We start from the raw sequence: 14,344 nt of genomic DNA, 5'->3' as shown, positions 1-14,344 counted from the left end.
ACAATCAGCATCTTGTGAAGAAAAGTGTTCTGCAGAAGCGTCGAGTGTTCATCAATCACAAGATCGAAGCGACGTGAATCCAGTATACAACCTCACTGCATATAATGAAAACAAAACCGCAGGTGCGACTTCTGATGACATAAGTACGCTTCAGGCAACGACCAACAATGAACGGTTTATAAATACAGAAGATTCAAGTGCATCAAACCGGCCACATTATCTTGCGCCGGAAACAGTTGCTGTTTCCAAACAGTTGGAAACAGCGCCGGAAACAGTTGATCGTGTTGCGCCAAGATTCTTAGCGAGTCCTCCTGCGGAGGACTCGCATAGAATCCTGGTGAAACACGATCAATGTCACACCACAAGGAAGTTGACGAAATGAAGAAATTACAACGTCAACGCATACTTTAACATTGTCAACGGCGAAACAAAACTTCACCGAATGCACTCTTAAGGCTTGAAGAACATTGCAAAAAGGCCCATCGTGGTGGATACATTCTCCACCTAAGATCAAGAATGTGCCTTCCATCAAACCATCTGCGACATCGTCATAGAAAAATTTCCAAAAGCCACAAAAGCACCCCTTGTACTCGACAGAAACACAGGCAGCGCCTATCAACCTCGATCAACACGCACGCACGCTGCCTGCACGACCTGTGCCACGACGTAGAATTCGATGCCTACAATATCTGAACTGTCCATCCTGCAAGGTGTTCGAACCTCGTTTGTTCTTCACAAGAATGCCGGCTGCGATTTTCGCCATCTCCACGTCCAAAGCATTCTTGTGTTATCCAGGACGCAACCATCAGCCTCGCCCACCAGAACTGCTGCGTTAACCGGACTGCTGCACTCTTTCCTGAAGTTTTGCGAGTTTATGGAACACCATGGGGCCATGAAACCAATTGTGCATTTTGACATTTGTGACTTCTCAACCTCTCCTTGTGTACTTTTCCTTGTTCGTAATCCATGCCTTCTTTCGGGAGGAGGGGGAATCGTGCGACGTATCAAGCGATGATTGGTAGAAGCCGAGAAGGAAGAAGTGAGAATAGAATAAACATGGCGTATGAGCCACGCCACGTCTCCCGCATCTAGCGTCATATATATATATATATATATATATATATATATATATATATATATAGGACATGTTTCAAACATAATATGCCCATAAATAATTTTCTTTGCTATACATATTTAAGCCGCGACCCCTGCAATATAGGTCCGCTAACAAGTGAATGGGAAGTCACAATTCAACAGCAATGGACGTGTAATGCCATTCACATAGTGACATGACGAAACTTACTCACCGGGAAAAAATGTACGGTTAACCACTGCTATCTGTTGTGACACTTCAAAATTCTTTTTGTTGTAGATTTTACATACATATTGTTTATTTTTCTTTTTTTATATAGCACTAAGACTGCGAGATAAGGTACAAGTAATCCAATGCACGTGGCAGCATCTCTCCGCAAACGTATGTATACAAATCTTTACCGATTATATCATTATACAAGAAGTGTATGCAAGGCTCGTTGTGTGGCACAATAAAACTACACACGAAAAAGATATTTCTCCTTTCCCGCAGCTCCAGTATCGCCTGCAGCAGGTTATGCAGTACAATAACCTGGACGTTGGGTCACTGGCGAGGTTCATCTGCTCGCCGGTAAGTTGGTCATTAGGTATGACTTCGGAACTGCGAGAATTTTAATCAACTGACACGCCAAGTGCATGAGCTATAGTGTGGGGCAGAGTGCGACTGGAGAGTCACTCATTTTCTAGGAAGTCACAATCATGAGAGATCACTGAATTTATCCTATGCACAGTGCTCCATGATTGAAGCTTGATACACAGCTTAAAATAAACAGTACCTACTTATTCAAACGTGACATTTATTTCTTTAATATACATGCTTGTATATGTGCCAGCGCTTGAGAGAACCACACCATTTCGCGACGCAATCAGGTCTCTGAAGAAAACGTTGGCTCTCGTCTAAGCTGGGTAGCATACAGGTCCTTGTAGACTAGTTAACATCCCTGCCTCTTTTTTCTGTGTTCCTTTCCTCCTTCCTGGTCTGTGCACTCGAGTCGAAATTAAGCCGATATCTCCCGAATTGAAAATGATGGAAATAAAAGTAGGTGCTTTATTTAGCCCTAAAATAGTCATGTTCTATTCCGTGAGTACTGTACAAGTAATGTGAATGCTACCGTATGCGCGATACTTGGAGCACGTGGCTGCTTACTATGAGACTGACGGTAAGCGTTATAGCTCTCGTTACACGTGGTGATAGCATTTTGTGGGTAGCTGTTAAGTCTCTGGTTCTTGGTGGCATTGGGAAAGCGCTGCAGGTCATGCCTTCAAAACACTGCGCTCACCGCAGTGTTTTGAAGGCACTCCGCGCGAAGCGACTGGACCTGGCGGGCAAGCGCTACAAAGGGTCGCAGCGCCCTGCCGGAGCGATCGAGAACCACAGCCTGAATGTTTCCCGAATGTATTCACCATGCGTCACTTCACCATAACCCTCACCGGTAGAAGCAACGTGCTCCGAGTATCAAGTTTTAGTCACCGATAATGAACGGCACAAATATGAGTGTCCTTCGAGTGAACAAATCCTGTTTCAGTTGAATAAGGGAAAATTTACGTGCTAACGCGCGTAGAAAAAAAAGTGCCTATCTCACGCGTAAAGGGGAATCGACGCAAAGCGATTAGTAATAGCAGGGAGTTTCAGAATAGGGGCCACAATCGTTTTGGAGCCCCAAGTAAATTGCATCGAGGCAGTGCTCATACGGGAGACCCAAACAGGGTTCGAGTTTTGCGTTACCTACGCTACTTCCCGAGTTTAGCGGGAACCCCAAAGCCTGCCCCAAATGCTTTGCGTCAGACCAATGTGACAGTCCCCACTGAAGTGTCGACTCTCGAAAACAGTGGCGCTGACCCTATTCGAAAACTCTTAGCTCCTGCTTGACCCAAACCATTCTCAGATCATGAATGGTAATCTACCACTAACCCTGTAGAGGAACGTATATAACAGCTGCATTTTGCCGGTACTTACCTACGGAGCAGAAACTTGCAGGCTTACAAAGAGGGTTCAGCTTAAATTGAGGACAATATAGTTAGCGATGGAAAGCAAAATGATAAGTGTAACCTTAGGAGACAAGATGAGAGCATAATGGGTCAGGGAAGAAATTGGGGTTCAGGATATCATAGTTGAAATCAAGAATAAATAAAATGGCCATGGGCCAAGCGCGTAATACGTAGGCAGGATAACCGCCGGCCATTAAGGATAACTGACTGGACTCCGAGAGAAGACAAACGCACGAAGGGGAGACAAAAAGTTAGGTGGGCTGATGAGATTAAAAAATTGCCCGCAGCTTCCCTCGGGGGAACACTGAGGAGGATGCGGAGCATATAATTGGTTAACGGGGTGTTAAAGTGCGACTTACTTGGGTCGATGGCTAAATTGGTTAACGTGGTTGTGAAATGGGGTGTTAAATTGCGACTTACTTGGGTCGATGGCTAAATTGGTTAACGTGGTTGTAGGAGGGGGTGTTAAATGAGTGAACACGTACACACGTATGCGAAAGGGCGGCGCTGGTCGAAGGGACGTCGATCATTGTGTTTGTGGATTCGTCGGAATTCATTTCACGCGACCTTGGACGTCGACGCGCCGTACAAACCAACCGACGAGCGGCAACTGAGCGAGCGAGCGCCGACCTTGAGTATATATACAGCACGACGGCGTATGCACTGTCAGCTGTTGAATGTTCTCGAAGCGCGACGCCACATGCGCGTCCACTGGAGAATCAGGAGAATTGTAGATGTCGAACGCGGTGTGTAGAGGAGGAAGGGTGCACAGATGGTGGAGGAGTGAAGCGCGCGCGGTGTGTAGAGGAGGAAGGGATGCACAGATGGTGGAAGAGTGGGCGACGGCGCGACGGCGCATGCGCGCGCGTCAGCTGTCGAATGTTCGAGAAGCGGTGCGGACGGCGCGGACGGCGCGGACGGCGCACTACAAGGTGCGAGTATAAGATGCTTCCGCATCTAAAAGTTCGAAGGTATAACGTGGCTGCAGAAAGCACAAGACAGGGTTGATTGGCGGATCATGGGAGAGGCATTTACCCTGCAGCATGCGTATTCAGGCAGATGATGATGATGATCATCATGATTATGATGGTGATGACGACGACGATTATTATTAATATTATTATTATTATTATTATTATTATTATTATTATTATTATTATTATTATTATTATTATTATTATTATTATTATTATTATTATTATTATTATTATTATTATTATTATTATTATTATGAGCCAAGTGAGCACACGCAAGGGGCTTCGGGGCTGGCTTCAAACGTTTGGGACCCAGATTCAAAAATTCCGCAATAACATCGCTTGCCAGAACCACTATATCATTATGAGGAGTGCCACAGTGGATGTTTGGGAAATTTTGACCACAAAAGCTTCCTTAGCATGCACCAACATCGCACGGTACACAAGCCTGCAGCATTATCCCTTTGTAGAAAGGACGCCAACAATACTAGCAGCCCGCCGCGGTGGTCTAGTGGCTAAGGTACTCGGCTACTGATCCGCAGATCGCGGGATCGAATCCCGGCGGCGGCGGCTGCATTTCCGATGGAGGCGGAAACTTTGTAGGCCCGTGTGCTCAGATTTGGGTGCACGTTAAAGAAAGCCAGGTGGTCATAATTTTCGGAGCCCTCCACTGTGGCGTCTCTCATAATCATATGATGGTTTGTGGCATTCAATCTCACATATTAATCAATCAACAATACTTGCAGTCGGCAATACTCCAATACCTACCGCAGCTCTATACCTACAGCGAGCCTTTTCTGTGTGTTTATGAAAAATGACTAGATATGAAAACCCAACAATAATTTGCCATTTTCTACGCAAATGCATCACAATGATGAAAAATTGACATGTTTGCGCAAATATTTTCATGTGTTATGATTTATGACATCTGGGTTGCACTAAACACATATCGATGTAAGAAAAGCACCAGTGCAGCATACGTCCCTTTTGGTCATGCCCACTTCATATCAGAGCACCCCCCTCCCCTCACAAGACAGATTAGTATTCTTTTCGCACTGCGTGTTAATAATTTCAGTGTTCTTAGATATAAACTGTAGCAACTATAGCAACTGTAGCAAACAGCTCAACTGTAGCAGCGTATAAAATTATTGCGAGGGTTTCATTACATATCTTATACGAAACGAACGTGCGAGTCACAATTTCGAAAACGTTACTTTGGGTTACCACAGAGCCACGATACTGGCTGAAACTACTTTGGAAAAAACGCACTGGATATGAATGTCTTGTAGCAGAAGGAGTCTTCTTAACGCATCACACAATGCGTGGCAGAAGCGTAGAATCATGCCGGGCGTCAAACGATGGGAATTGAGCAACGAGTGGGTGTTTTAAAGGCCCACCTGTTACAAAGCGCTCAGACATAGTTAATTATCATCGCCAGCAAAACCGTCAACAAAGTGAGCAGCTGCTACGTTGACGTCTTGCCCTATACGTACGCAAAGAGGACCCTTCGATGATTCACAGATGAAATAAATATGGAGTTGGGGGACACCTAACAGCTGTGCTTGCATAGCCATTCAATGATGATTTTGAAACGGCCCATGTTACGCGCACAATCATTCGTTTCCTAACGGTACGACTGATGCATGCACCGATATCCAAAGAAGGCTACATAGAGGTTCAGAACGCGATTCTCAAGGTGCCTCATCATGTAATCTCGATCTACTTTTGAAGGCTGAGTGATTTTTGCTTGAGATTTCACTTTTTTGTGGATTTTAAAGTCACGGGTTTGATCCCGTAAGTAACTGTTGTATTTGGATGTATGCGAATACACTAGAGGACAATTTGGCGCTTAAGAATACCATGTGGTGAAAATTTCCGAGGTCTCCACTACAGTGGGCCTCACCATTGTAAAAGTGGGCAACAGGGCCAGTTGGTGATTCATGTTCGATGTATACTGCGAGGTAGAGTATACGGACGACAAGAACACAAGGACAAGCGTAGGAGTGCGCTTGTCCTTATATTCTTGTCGTCCGAGTTGTCTACCGCACAGTTGACGTCGATTATTGGTCGTAATCATATAATTTTAAAAAAAACACACAAATATTACTATTATTACCATCCAGGCTTCTGTTGTATTCGTCCATATATAATGACACCTCCTTTTGTTAATCGCAGTAAAGAGTCTAGTACAAGTGCTTGCAAAAACGTCAAGCATCCTGCGTTTTACAAATCACATATCGTCGAAATCTCGCAGAACAGTCCTTAATGTTTCTTAGTTAGAAGGAGTGCGCGATGTTATTGAGCTACATTCCTTGGCAGAAACAGAAACGACATATTCTGTTGGCGATGATAGTGGCGAGATTGCCGCGGGACCCACGTTTGTACATGAGTGTACGCTTGCAGTAGTGTTGTATAAATTGTTTTATAGATAACTATTCCTATTTTTACAGTTCCTCTGAGAACGCTGTCTTTCCTGTTTGCTACGAAGGCACTGTGCCTACTTTGACCTCTTATTACTCTCTATGTTTATTTCTCTTTACAGCAAGCAACGTTTAGTTTACGCAAGGTCTTTACTGTAAGTATTACGCATATAATGTTGCACAATTGCACGATCTACTTAACGAATACCTCTACTACAGGGGCATCAAACATGCTACTCACGCACTTTTTGCTAGTATATATAGCTCACATAAACGGCTGACTTTGTCCCATATATTTCGGGAGGCATTCTATGGAGTCACCGTGTGTTGAATTATAACCGTGCCACAAAAAAATTCTATTTCACAATCAGTGCTCAGATGTACATCATTGTGCGGATCGGTGGCGTATTTCTCGACTCCTGCGACGCCTACCTTGTCGGAACACCGTTATACGAATGGGAAGGAACTTTCGGATGGCACCGTTATTCAGCTTACGTTTCGTTCAACCAGTCCTTTTCCCCCCCTTCACCTCACCCTACCATATGCTCACACCTTTGTTTACGGTCCCGACTATGGAGCGACACATATCTTTTGACACGTGCTCGCAAGCTGGGGTGAGTTTGAGACCCCCGGCTCTACACTATAAAAAATGGTTGAGTAAAAAGGGTGTCCTATGTCCCGCAACAATATTCATCTTCTGACTTGCTTGCTTGCTTGCACTTTCTGTCTTGTAAACTCAGCGCTGGCCACTTTCCTGCCAAGAATGCTATGACACACTGATGACGCGCATGTCATTCTTGACCTGAAAATGCCGGGCGCGCGGCAACAATGCCAAAGAAGGAACGCAATACATATGATGATTATTGTTGGCGTACAAAAAGACACCTATTTTACTCTATCAGTTCTTAGTTGGTACACTAACCGCGGGTGTACATCAACAGCGAGAGAGAGATAGAGAGAAATTTTTATGAAATAAAAGTGAGTCAACATTGTCAGGCATGGCCCATCGCCCCTAGCCGTCGGCCGGAATACATTGGGACAAGGCCGCATCAAGGTATGGCTGATTATGTTTTGCTGGACGTTGGACTTTAGGCTGCGGAGCAGAGCTTTCCAGGATTCAGTCCGCGAATCATCGTTCTTACTCGGACATGTCCACACCAAGTGCAACAAATTTGCCTCCTAAGCACAAAACTTGCATAGGAACCGCGAAACTTCTTGGTGTCACTTGCCATAGAATACGAGATTTGGAAAAACGCCGGTTTGTATCTTTCGCCACATAACCTCGTCTTTCTTACTGCTCGATCTGTTCGCTCCCGGGTATGTTTACTGATTTAGCCAGCAATGTGCTACGATTTCATGATGTGCACACATATACTCACTTCTTTTTGTAAATTCGGTAACTTGTGAGGTCCTGGGCGTCGACCGGTAGGTTAGACCTCGGGCGACCGAATGAGCCTTTTTGTTCTTTTCATGTCCCTGGTGAGCTGGTTCCAAGATGAGCAGAATCATCTCTTTGGTCCTTTTATCATGTTTAATATACGGACGTCAGTCTCCGTCACCCTTCTCCCGATTCTTAATTTCTCACGGCATTTTTGGAGTAGCTGATGACCACCCTGGCCCCCTTTTGGCTGACGGCCAAGGCTATAGCCGCTTCCTCGGCCTCTACAGTCTCGACACCACTGACTGTGCACCACGCCATCAGGGCGCCGTCTTCCCTGACCGTCATGACCGTGTGTGCCATTTTGCTTTCATATTTAGCGGTGTCTGTGTACACCACGTCCTGGCGACCGTATTGGGCGTGAGGACATACCGTGGCGCCACCATGCGGAGGTGTCCCTGTGACTTACGTGGTTGGATCGCTCCGTCGCCCTCTCGCACGGCCCGCAGCCACTTTCGCGTCTGTTATTATTATTATTATTATTATTATTATTATTATTATTATTATTATTATTATTATTATTATTATTATTATTATTATTATTATTATTATTATTATTATTGTACATATTTCAACAAAATCAGTAAAAGTACTGCTGCAGCTATTCCCTGGACTGTACGAAGTGCTAAATAATTGTCCTGAAAAATTTTCACGCTTCTCATAATGCCTGACTGCCAGCGTCGTCTGCCATGGCCACCTAAATGAAAACCACGGGGGCCGAGCGCGCCGCTTCTGTAAAATGTGGTAACTCATTTCGTGTCGACTTGAGGTATCAAATGGGCATCAACGAAAGAGAAACTTATCATTGCTGCAAGAAATGCGCACAGCGCAACCACGCTACTTCGTTAATTTTATGTTTACGTCTAAAAAGGGGCCGCGGTTGAGATGACAAGCATGCGCAAATTACACTTTTGTTTAACACACTTAGCCCTACAAAATACAGCGCCAGCAGATTAACACATTATTCTTACAGCCGCATGCAGCGGCAACCTTTCTGTTATCATTGCGGGCAAATGTGATAATCACGCACGCGCGTGCCTCATTGACAGTTGTAACTTTTCTCTGCGGCAGGATCCTAATATTTATTGCATAAAATTTCTATGGTGGTCACACATTCGACATTCTATCGCCATCGAGCCACACATGGTGAAAATTGGGAATGATTAGTTCAGTTCCGCAGCTTATATCAAGGGGTAAATTATTATAAAAATGCGATCAGCCAGCCGTATCGTTTTGCGCCTTGAATGTGCATACTGCGAGGTCTTGCGCACCATGATCTAAACGGCACTTTCTTGTTTCAGTTTAACTGCCAATGTCCAGCTTTTTTTTTTACAGCTTCATTCATAAGCTGTGTTCTATTTCACGGCAGCTCTAAGAAGATAAATAAGTTCTGCAAGCTGACCACGTTTTCACCCGTAGATAAAAACAACATTGAAAAGTGACAGTGACTATGGTCCCATTCTAAAGAAGTACTCTATGAACAATGAATGAAACCTGTGAGCTGAAGTCGCGGGCGGCAGGGGCGTTGGCAGAAATTTCGTTTCGGAGGGTGCACCCCCTTTATAAGAGTTCGGCTCGGGCATGGCAGCAGTGGTGGGCTGTTATTTTGTGCGCATACACCATGGAAATGTTTTTAGACGCGGGGGGCACGAACTTGATGTGCCAGCTCCCTAGTGGCAAATGAAAACCTTTGTGCTCGGGTACACACACGGTGACGGACACTCGGGGAGGGAATCGCTCACTGGATTTCGTGCCGACTGGTTGTGCCCCCATGATCTCCGACGACAGCGCAGCTCTGGCCGACTGGGCTGCCCCTACGTTATCTCCTGACGCCGACAAGAGCTCCCGCCGAGTGGTGCCCCTTCTTCGGACTCCTGCGACCCTGTCCATCTTTCCTATCTCCTCTTCACTTGCGTCGTTCGCTGTCTCTGCGCCTCGCTCTCTCCTTCCTCTCTATATACATACTTTTTAATCCTATCCTTTTGATTCCTCCTTACCCCAATCCCTTGAGAGATACTGTTGAGGTGTCGCACACTGATGGAGATAGTTAGGGGGCTCACTTTCCTCTTATCTTCCCTTTTAGAACCACATAAACATCCGAGGAAGAGGATGGTGGTGGCGTAGACTGCGGTAATGGTTACCTTGGCGAGAGAAGTAAGCTTTAGCAAAGACTGAAGTGGCACAAGTATGATGTAAGAAAGGAGGTCTCGTCGAACGCGCTGGTCGAATTTAGAAAAGCAACTGGCCATCAATTAGACCGAAGTAGGGTGAGAACAGCGAAAATAAAGAAAAAAGAATTGGACTTCCAGGCTATCATGACTGACTATTCAGACAACGCCGCACATTTTTTAATGTAATAACGGCAACTTCCCAGACATGTACACTCCTTTTTCCTGCCTTTTTTTTTTTAATTTGCGTAATCGGATCTTTTGCACTTTCATTTTTCGTTGTGAGGGACGCGTTCGTGCGGAAACTGAAACGACCTTGTTTTATACCAATGTTCATGGTCTGCTTTTACATGAATGTTCATGGTTCATGGTATTTCGAACCACGGGGCCCGAAGCGTCTACGAAGAAGGCTCCCTCTGTGTTACCATAGCATTTATTCAATGCTTTAGTTATAGCTGCTCTTCTTCTGTGATGGTAATCTGCATAATCCAGGGCAAGGGATTTGGCAGATAATAGCCTCGCCATTCACGGCATACTTCTTGCCGGTCCAATGCTGTAGAGGTAACAGATATGTGGAGATCTTGCAGAACCTTCCTGCCTGTTTTAGTAGTAGCCAGGCGCATAATTTCGTTCGTAAGATGAGCTCGGATTACCTCTTCGGTCGTGTTGTGGATGCCCATTATCAGAATGCACGTTGTGGATGCTTTCTGTGGTAAAATTAGCGCCTTGTTGTAGACATTACGATTCAGGACATTTATTGTATGTATGTCGCAATTCCTTAAGTGAAGGTTGCGAATGTCATAAGATATTTCGCATATTACGAAAGCCTGAAACAGCCTTAGGATGTCAGGTTCTTTTAAGCCTCGGTTGCTATTGACAGTTCTAGAGAGCATGCGTGTGATTTGCTCTCATGTGCAGTGTAATTTATTCAGCATGGCCCTGTTGGCGCCAGTGTTGCTAAATGTGACTCCAAGAATCCGAGTGTTGTCTCGCTCTTGAATGGGGGTGTAATGTACCCGAACGTCAACCATGGCCTTGTCTCTATTTGTCCGTAAAATTAGCAGTTCAGACTTTTCTGGAGAACATCGGAAGCCGCGTGCTTCGGCTTGCAGATGTACTTCATCGGCCGCCATTTGTAGACATTCCTCTATTTGTCCTCGACTTCCATGTGTGGTCCAGACTGTAACATCATCCGCGTATAGTGCATGTCGAATATAGGGTATGGTATTGAGCTTCTTGGGGTGCTGCAGGAGTGATATGTTAAAAAGCAGCGGGAGAGAGGACGGCCCACTGGGGTGTACCCTTGGTGCCCATGCTGATTGGTGCGGATTTCATGTCTAAGATTTTTATTATTTCCGCCACCTACGAAGTTCCTGATGTAGTTGAATGTTCGTCTTCCACAGCCCGTTCCGTCTAAATTATGTAATATTTGTGAATGCTTCACATAGTCAAATGCCTCCTTAAGGTCTAACTAAAGAATGTCTATGGTTGTACTTGCAACTTTAGAGTTAGCAAAGAAAAAATATTGCGAGCAAGCGCTGCATATATGTGCCGTGAAAATTCATATATAGAGTTGTGTGTGTCAATGTGTGGGCATAACAGTACGAGAGGTGTCCGTTGATATTTGATGCTCAAAGTGTGCTTCAATATTTCAATTCTTTCTTTCAGAAAAAACAAATCAAGGAAGGAATCGCGGCAGGCACGAGGTGCATGCGGATAATAAGGACTGGTCCGCGGGTGGAGTCGAACGGTTTTGAATAAACTCGGCAAGTGTGGCGGGCTTCAGACTCTCATTCTTTCATAACTTTCACTTGTTTTGTCTATGCAGCAGCTAATTTTCAAATTCTATTATTAGAGAAAAACAAAAGACTACGTCATTGACTCCTTGCTGTCGTCTGAAAACTGTGCCATGTGTTGAACATGACACAGTGTACGTATATGACAAAAAAAAAAGGATCAGAGAAGTGTAGACGAACGTTACGTGGTTGTGACACTATAGTGGAGGAGTGTGGGTTAGCGATGCTACAGTGATCTAGCCTATCTAGGTCACTCTAGCGATGCTTTTCGAGTGCACACGGAAACACTAAACGGGTGAAGATGACGACGAGGAACATTGGCACTAGGGTGCTACATAAACAACACAAAAGGAAAGTGGCCCAATCAGAAGTGACCACGCAGATTTAAGGGGCCAATGACTTGTGAACACGACAACCCAGAGAGCCCCAATGAGAGGCCGACGAGTCGACCCGAGGATTGCCACCGCAGTCGGAAAGGGGCTCTTGGTTCAATCGGGCATAAGCAGGGTGGAGGCAGTTCGCCAGCTTCACGGTCGTGGTTTGCCTCAAGCGCGTGGCAGAGGTCGTGCTTTCTTTCGTAAATTGGGCCAGAATAAATGCAGTATCCGACACTTGACTTCGGGGCATCAGCGAGGTCCGTGACTGCTTCTTGTGTTTGATGTGGAAATGCACATTCAAACACGAAAATAACCACTTAATTGTGCACGCTGAGATGTCGGGCAGTTTCGTTTCTGCCGCGACTTTCGCTGCCACTAGACGCCTCTGTAAACACACCCTCCTGCGGTAGCCGGGCGCGCGAGACCCATTACATTTTTTTCGCTCAGAAGCACTGCGACTGGGACGGCTGGTGAGAAATTTTACCCGCGTATAACCTCGGGGGCTATAGATGACACGAACCGCCACCGTTACCAAATGTCGCAGTAAAGCCTTCTCCCGGCGTCAAATCAAAAATGGCGTGCTGCAAGGTGCATGGCCAGCGTCACGCAGTCCACACCACTCGAGCCTATTTTCATTCTCCATATCAGCGCATCCTCTACGTGAACAAGAGGAGGAGAGGCTAGGAAGAAAAAACTAGCAGTTCTGTCTACAAATACAACTGATGAGCGAAGCTCCTTAGAAATGGGACGCAAGCGACTAGATGCCTAATCTCGCTGCTGGCTTTCATGAAGACAGTATGCGGTGACGAGCGGGTGGTGAGAGCGTCTGCTGCGTTCGGCGGTGGGAACAACTGAGTGAGTGAGTGTGCGGCGCAAGCCATCTGTCGGAAGCGCACTCCTGTTGTTTTTCTCGGCGAGCTTGCACGGTGCAGGGAGCTTCGGCGATGATGGTGACAGTGAGGTGCGGGCCTGAGGAGCTTCCCTCCTAAAGAACTGCAGGATGCTTGATCTTCGCCGTCGAGAGTAGTTATATTTGCAAGATGTTTCAGCGCGCGAACAAAGGAAAAAGGACAGGGTAGACAGAAAGAGCGCTGACTTCCAACTAAGTTTTTTTCACAGAGTGCCAAGAATATATACTGCTAAAAAGGATGATAACAGAGCATGAAGGTAAAATACAAGCCTAATCTACACATCAGTAACAAAAACACGTGTGACGGGTTCTCTATTGCCACAAAGCCCAGCCAGGTAATCACGTTCAGCCTGTGATAAAGCAACCGATGATGTGCTTACACATTTATCTCCTAGCAAGTGTATTTTTCCGGCTTCGATAATTTCTCGGTTAAGCTGGTCCCTGTGCCTTGACAATATTGAGCACTGATCAAAGTGGGGGTGCACCCACACTATCGGCAATCAATGCCAAGATGCCCTTGTACCACATTGTGTACATTGTTTCGGTGTTCACGGAGGCGGTCATTTATGCACCTGCCGGTTTGTCCGACATAGATGCACCCACACGTCAGCGGAATCAAGTATACGACTCCCACTGCGCATGGGACGTAGCATGTCCTGTGCGTAACAGAGCACGAGGCAGAATTTGCACGAGGTGCATTGACCCTTTGCAAAGCCACTGCAATTTTTCCGGTGCAGAAAAAAAACCACAAGAACGTTGGTGTTTCGAGCAATCTTTTTTAGCCTGTGTGAGACGTCGTGCATGTAAGGCAGTACGACAGGCCGGCTCTTTCTGACACTGTTTCGCTTATCTGGTTTGTCGCCTCCTTCACGACAGTGACCAGCTTCTCCGCCACCTAAACGAGAACATGCGCTGGGGGACCAGCTTTGGTCAGCCGCTCCACTTGTAGAGCAAAGCTGTGGTGTACCATGGGGGGGGGGGGGGGAGGGGGCAGGACTTCTTTAAGGCATCGGCAAGGCAGAGGTTAGCAATGCCCCGCTTGACCAATTTAGAGTGAGCTGAGCTGAAAGGCAGAAGTGGCTTGCCGCTTCTTGGTTCACACATCCAGCAAACATGTCGGGATTCTAGCAAAAGCTTCAAATCTAGAAACTTCAGGTTGTTATCAGTGGGTGATTCATGG

General features: G+C 45.9%; 1 protein-coding gene across 1 annotated transcript in view; it reads left to right on the top strand.

The window, feature by feature from the left end:
• The window catches only part of LOC119179853 (uncharacterized), a 32,045-nt gene extending 20,184 nt beyond the window's left edge, over positions 1 to 11,861 (top strand). Inside the window, exons 2-5 of the mRNA XM_037430976.2 lie at positions 1,413 to 1,474; positions 1,586 to 1,663; positions 6,598 to 6,630; positions 11,750 to 11,861. Of these exons, the coding sequence (XP_037286873.2) occupies positions 1,413 to 1,474; positions 1,586 to 1,663; positions 6,598 to 6,630; positions 11,750 to 11,842 (266 nt within the window). The 3' untranslated portion in view covers positions 11,843 to 11,861. The remainder of the gene's footprint in view (positions 1 to 1,412; positions 1,475 to 1,585; positions 1,664 to 6,597; positions 6,631 to 11,749) is intronic.
• Positions 11,862 to 14,344: the final 2,483 nt, after the last annotated feature.

This window comes from Rhipicephalus microplus, chromosome 7, assembly GCF_043290135.1.
Source record: "Rhipicephalus microplus isolate Deutch F79 chromosome 7, USDA_Rmic, whole genome shotgun sequence".
Taxonomy (NCBI): domain Eukaryota; kingdom Metazoa; phylum Arthropoda; class Arachnida; order Ixodida; family Ixodidae; genus Rhipicephalus; species Rhipicephalus microplus.
Note: the sequence above shows the minus strand (reverse complement) of the source record. Positions and strands in the feature narration are given on the sequence as shown.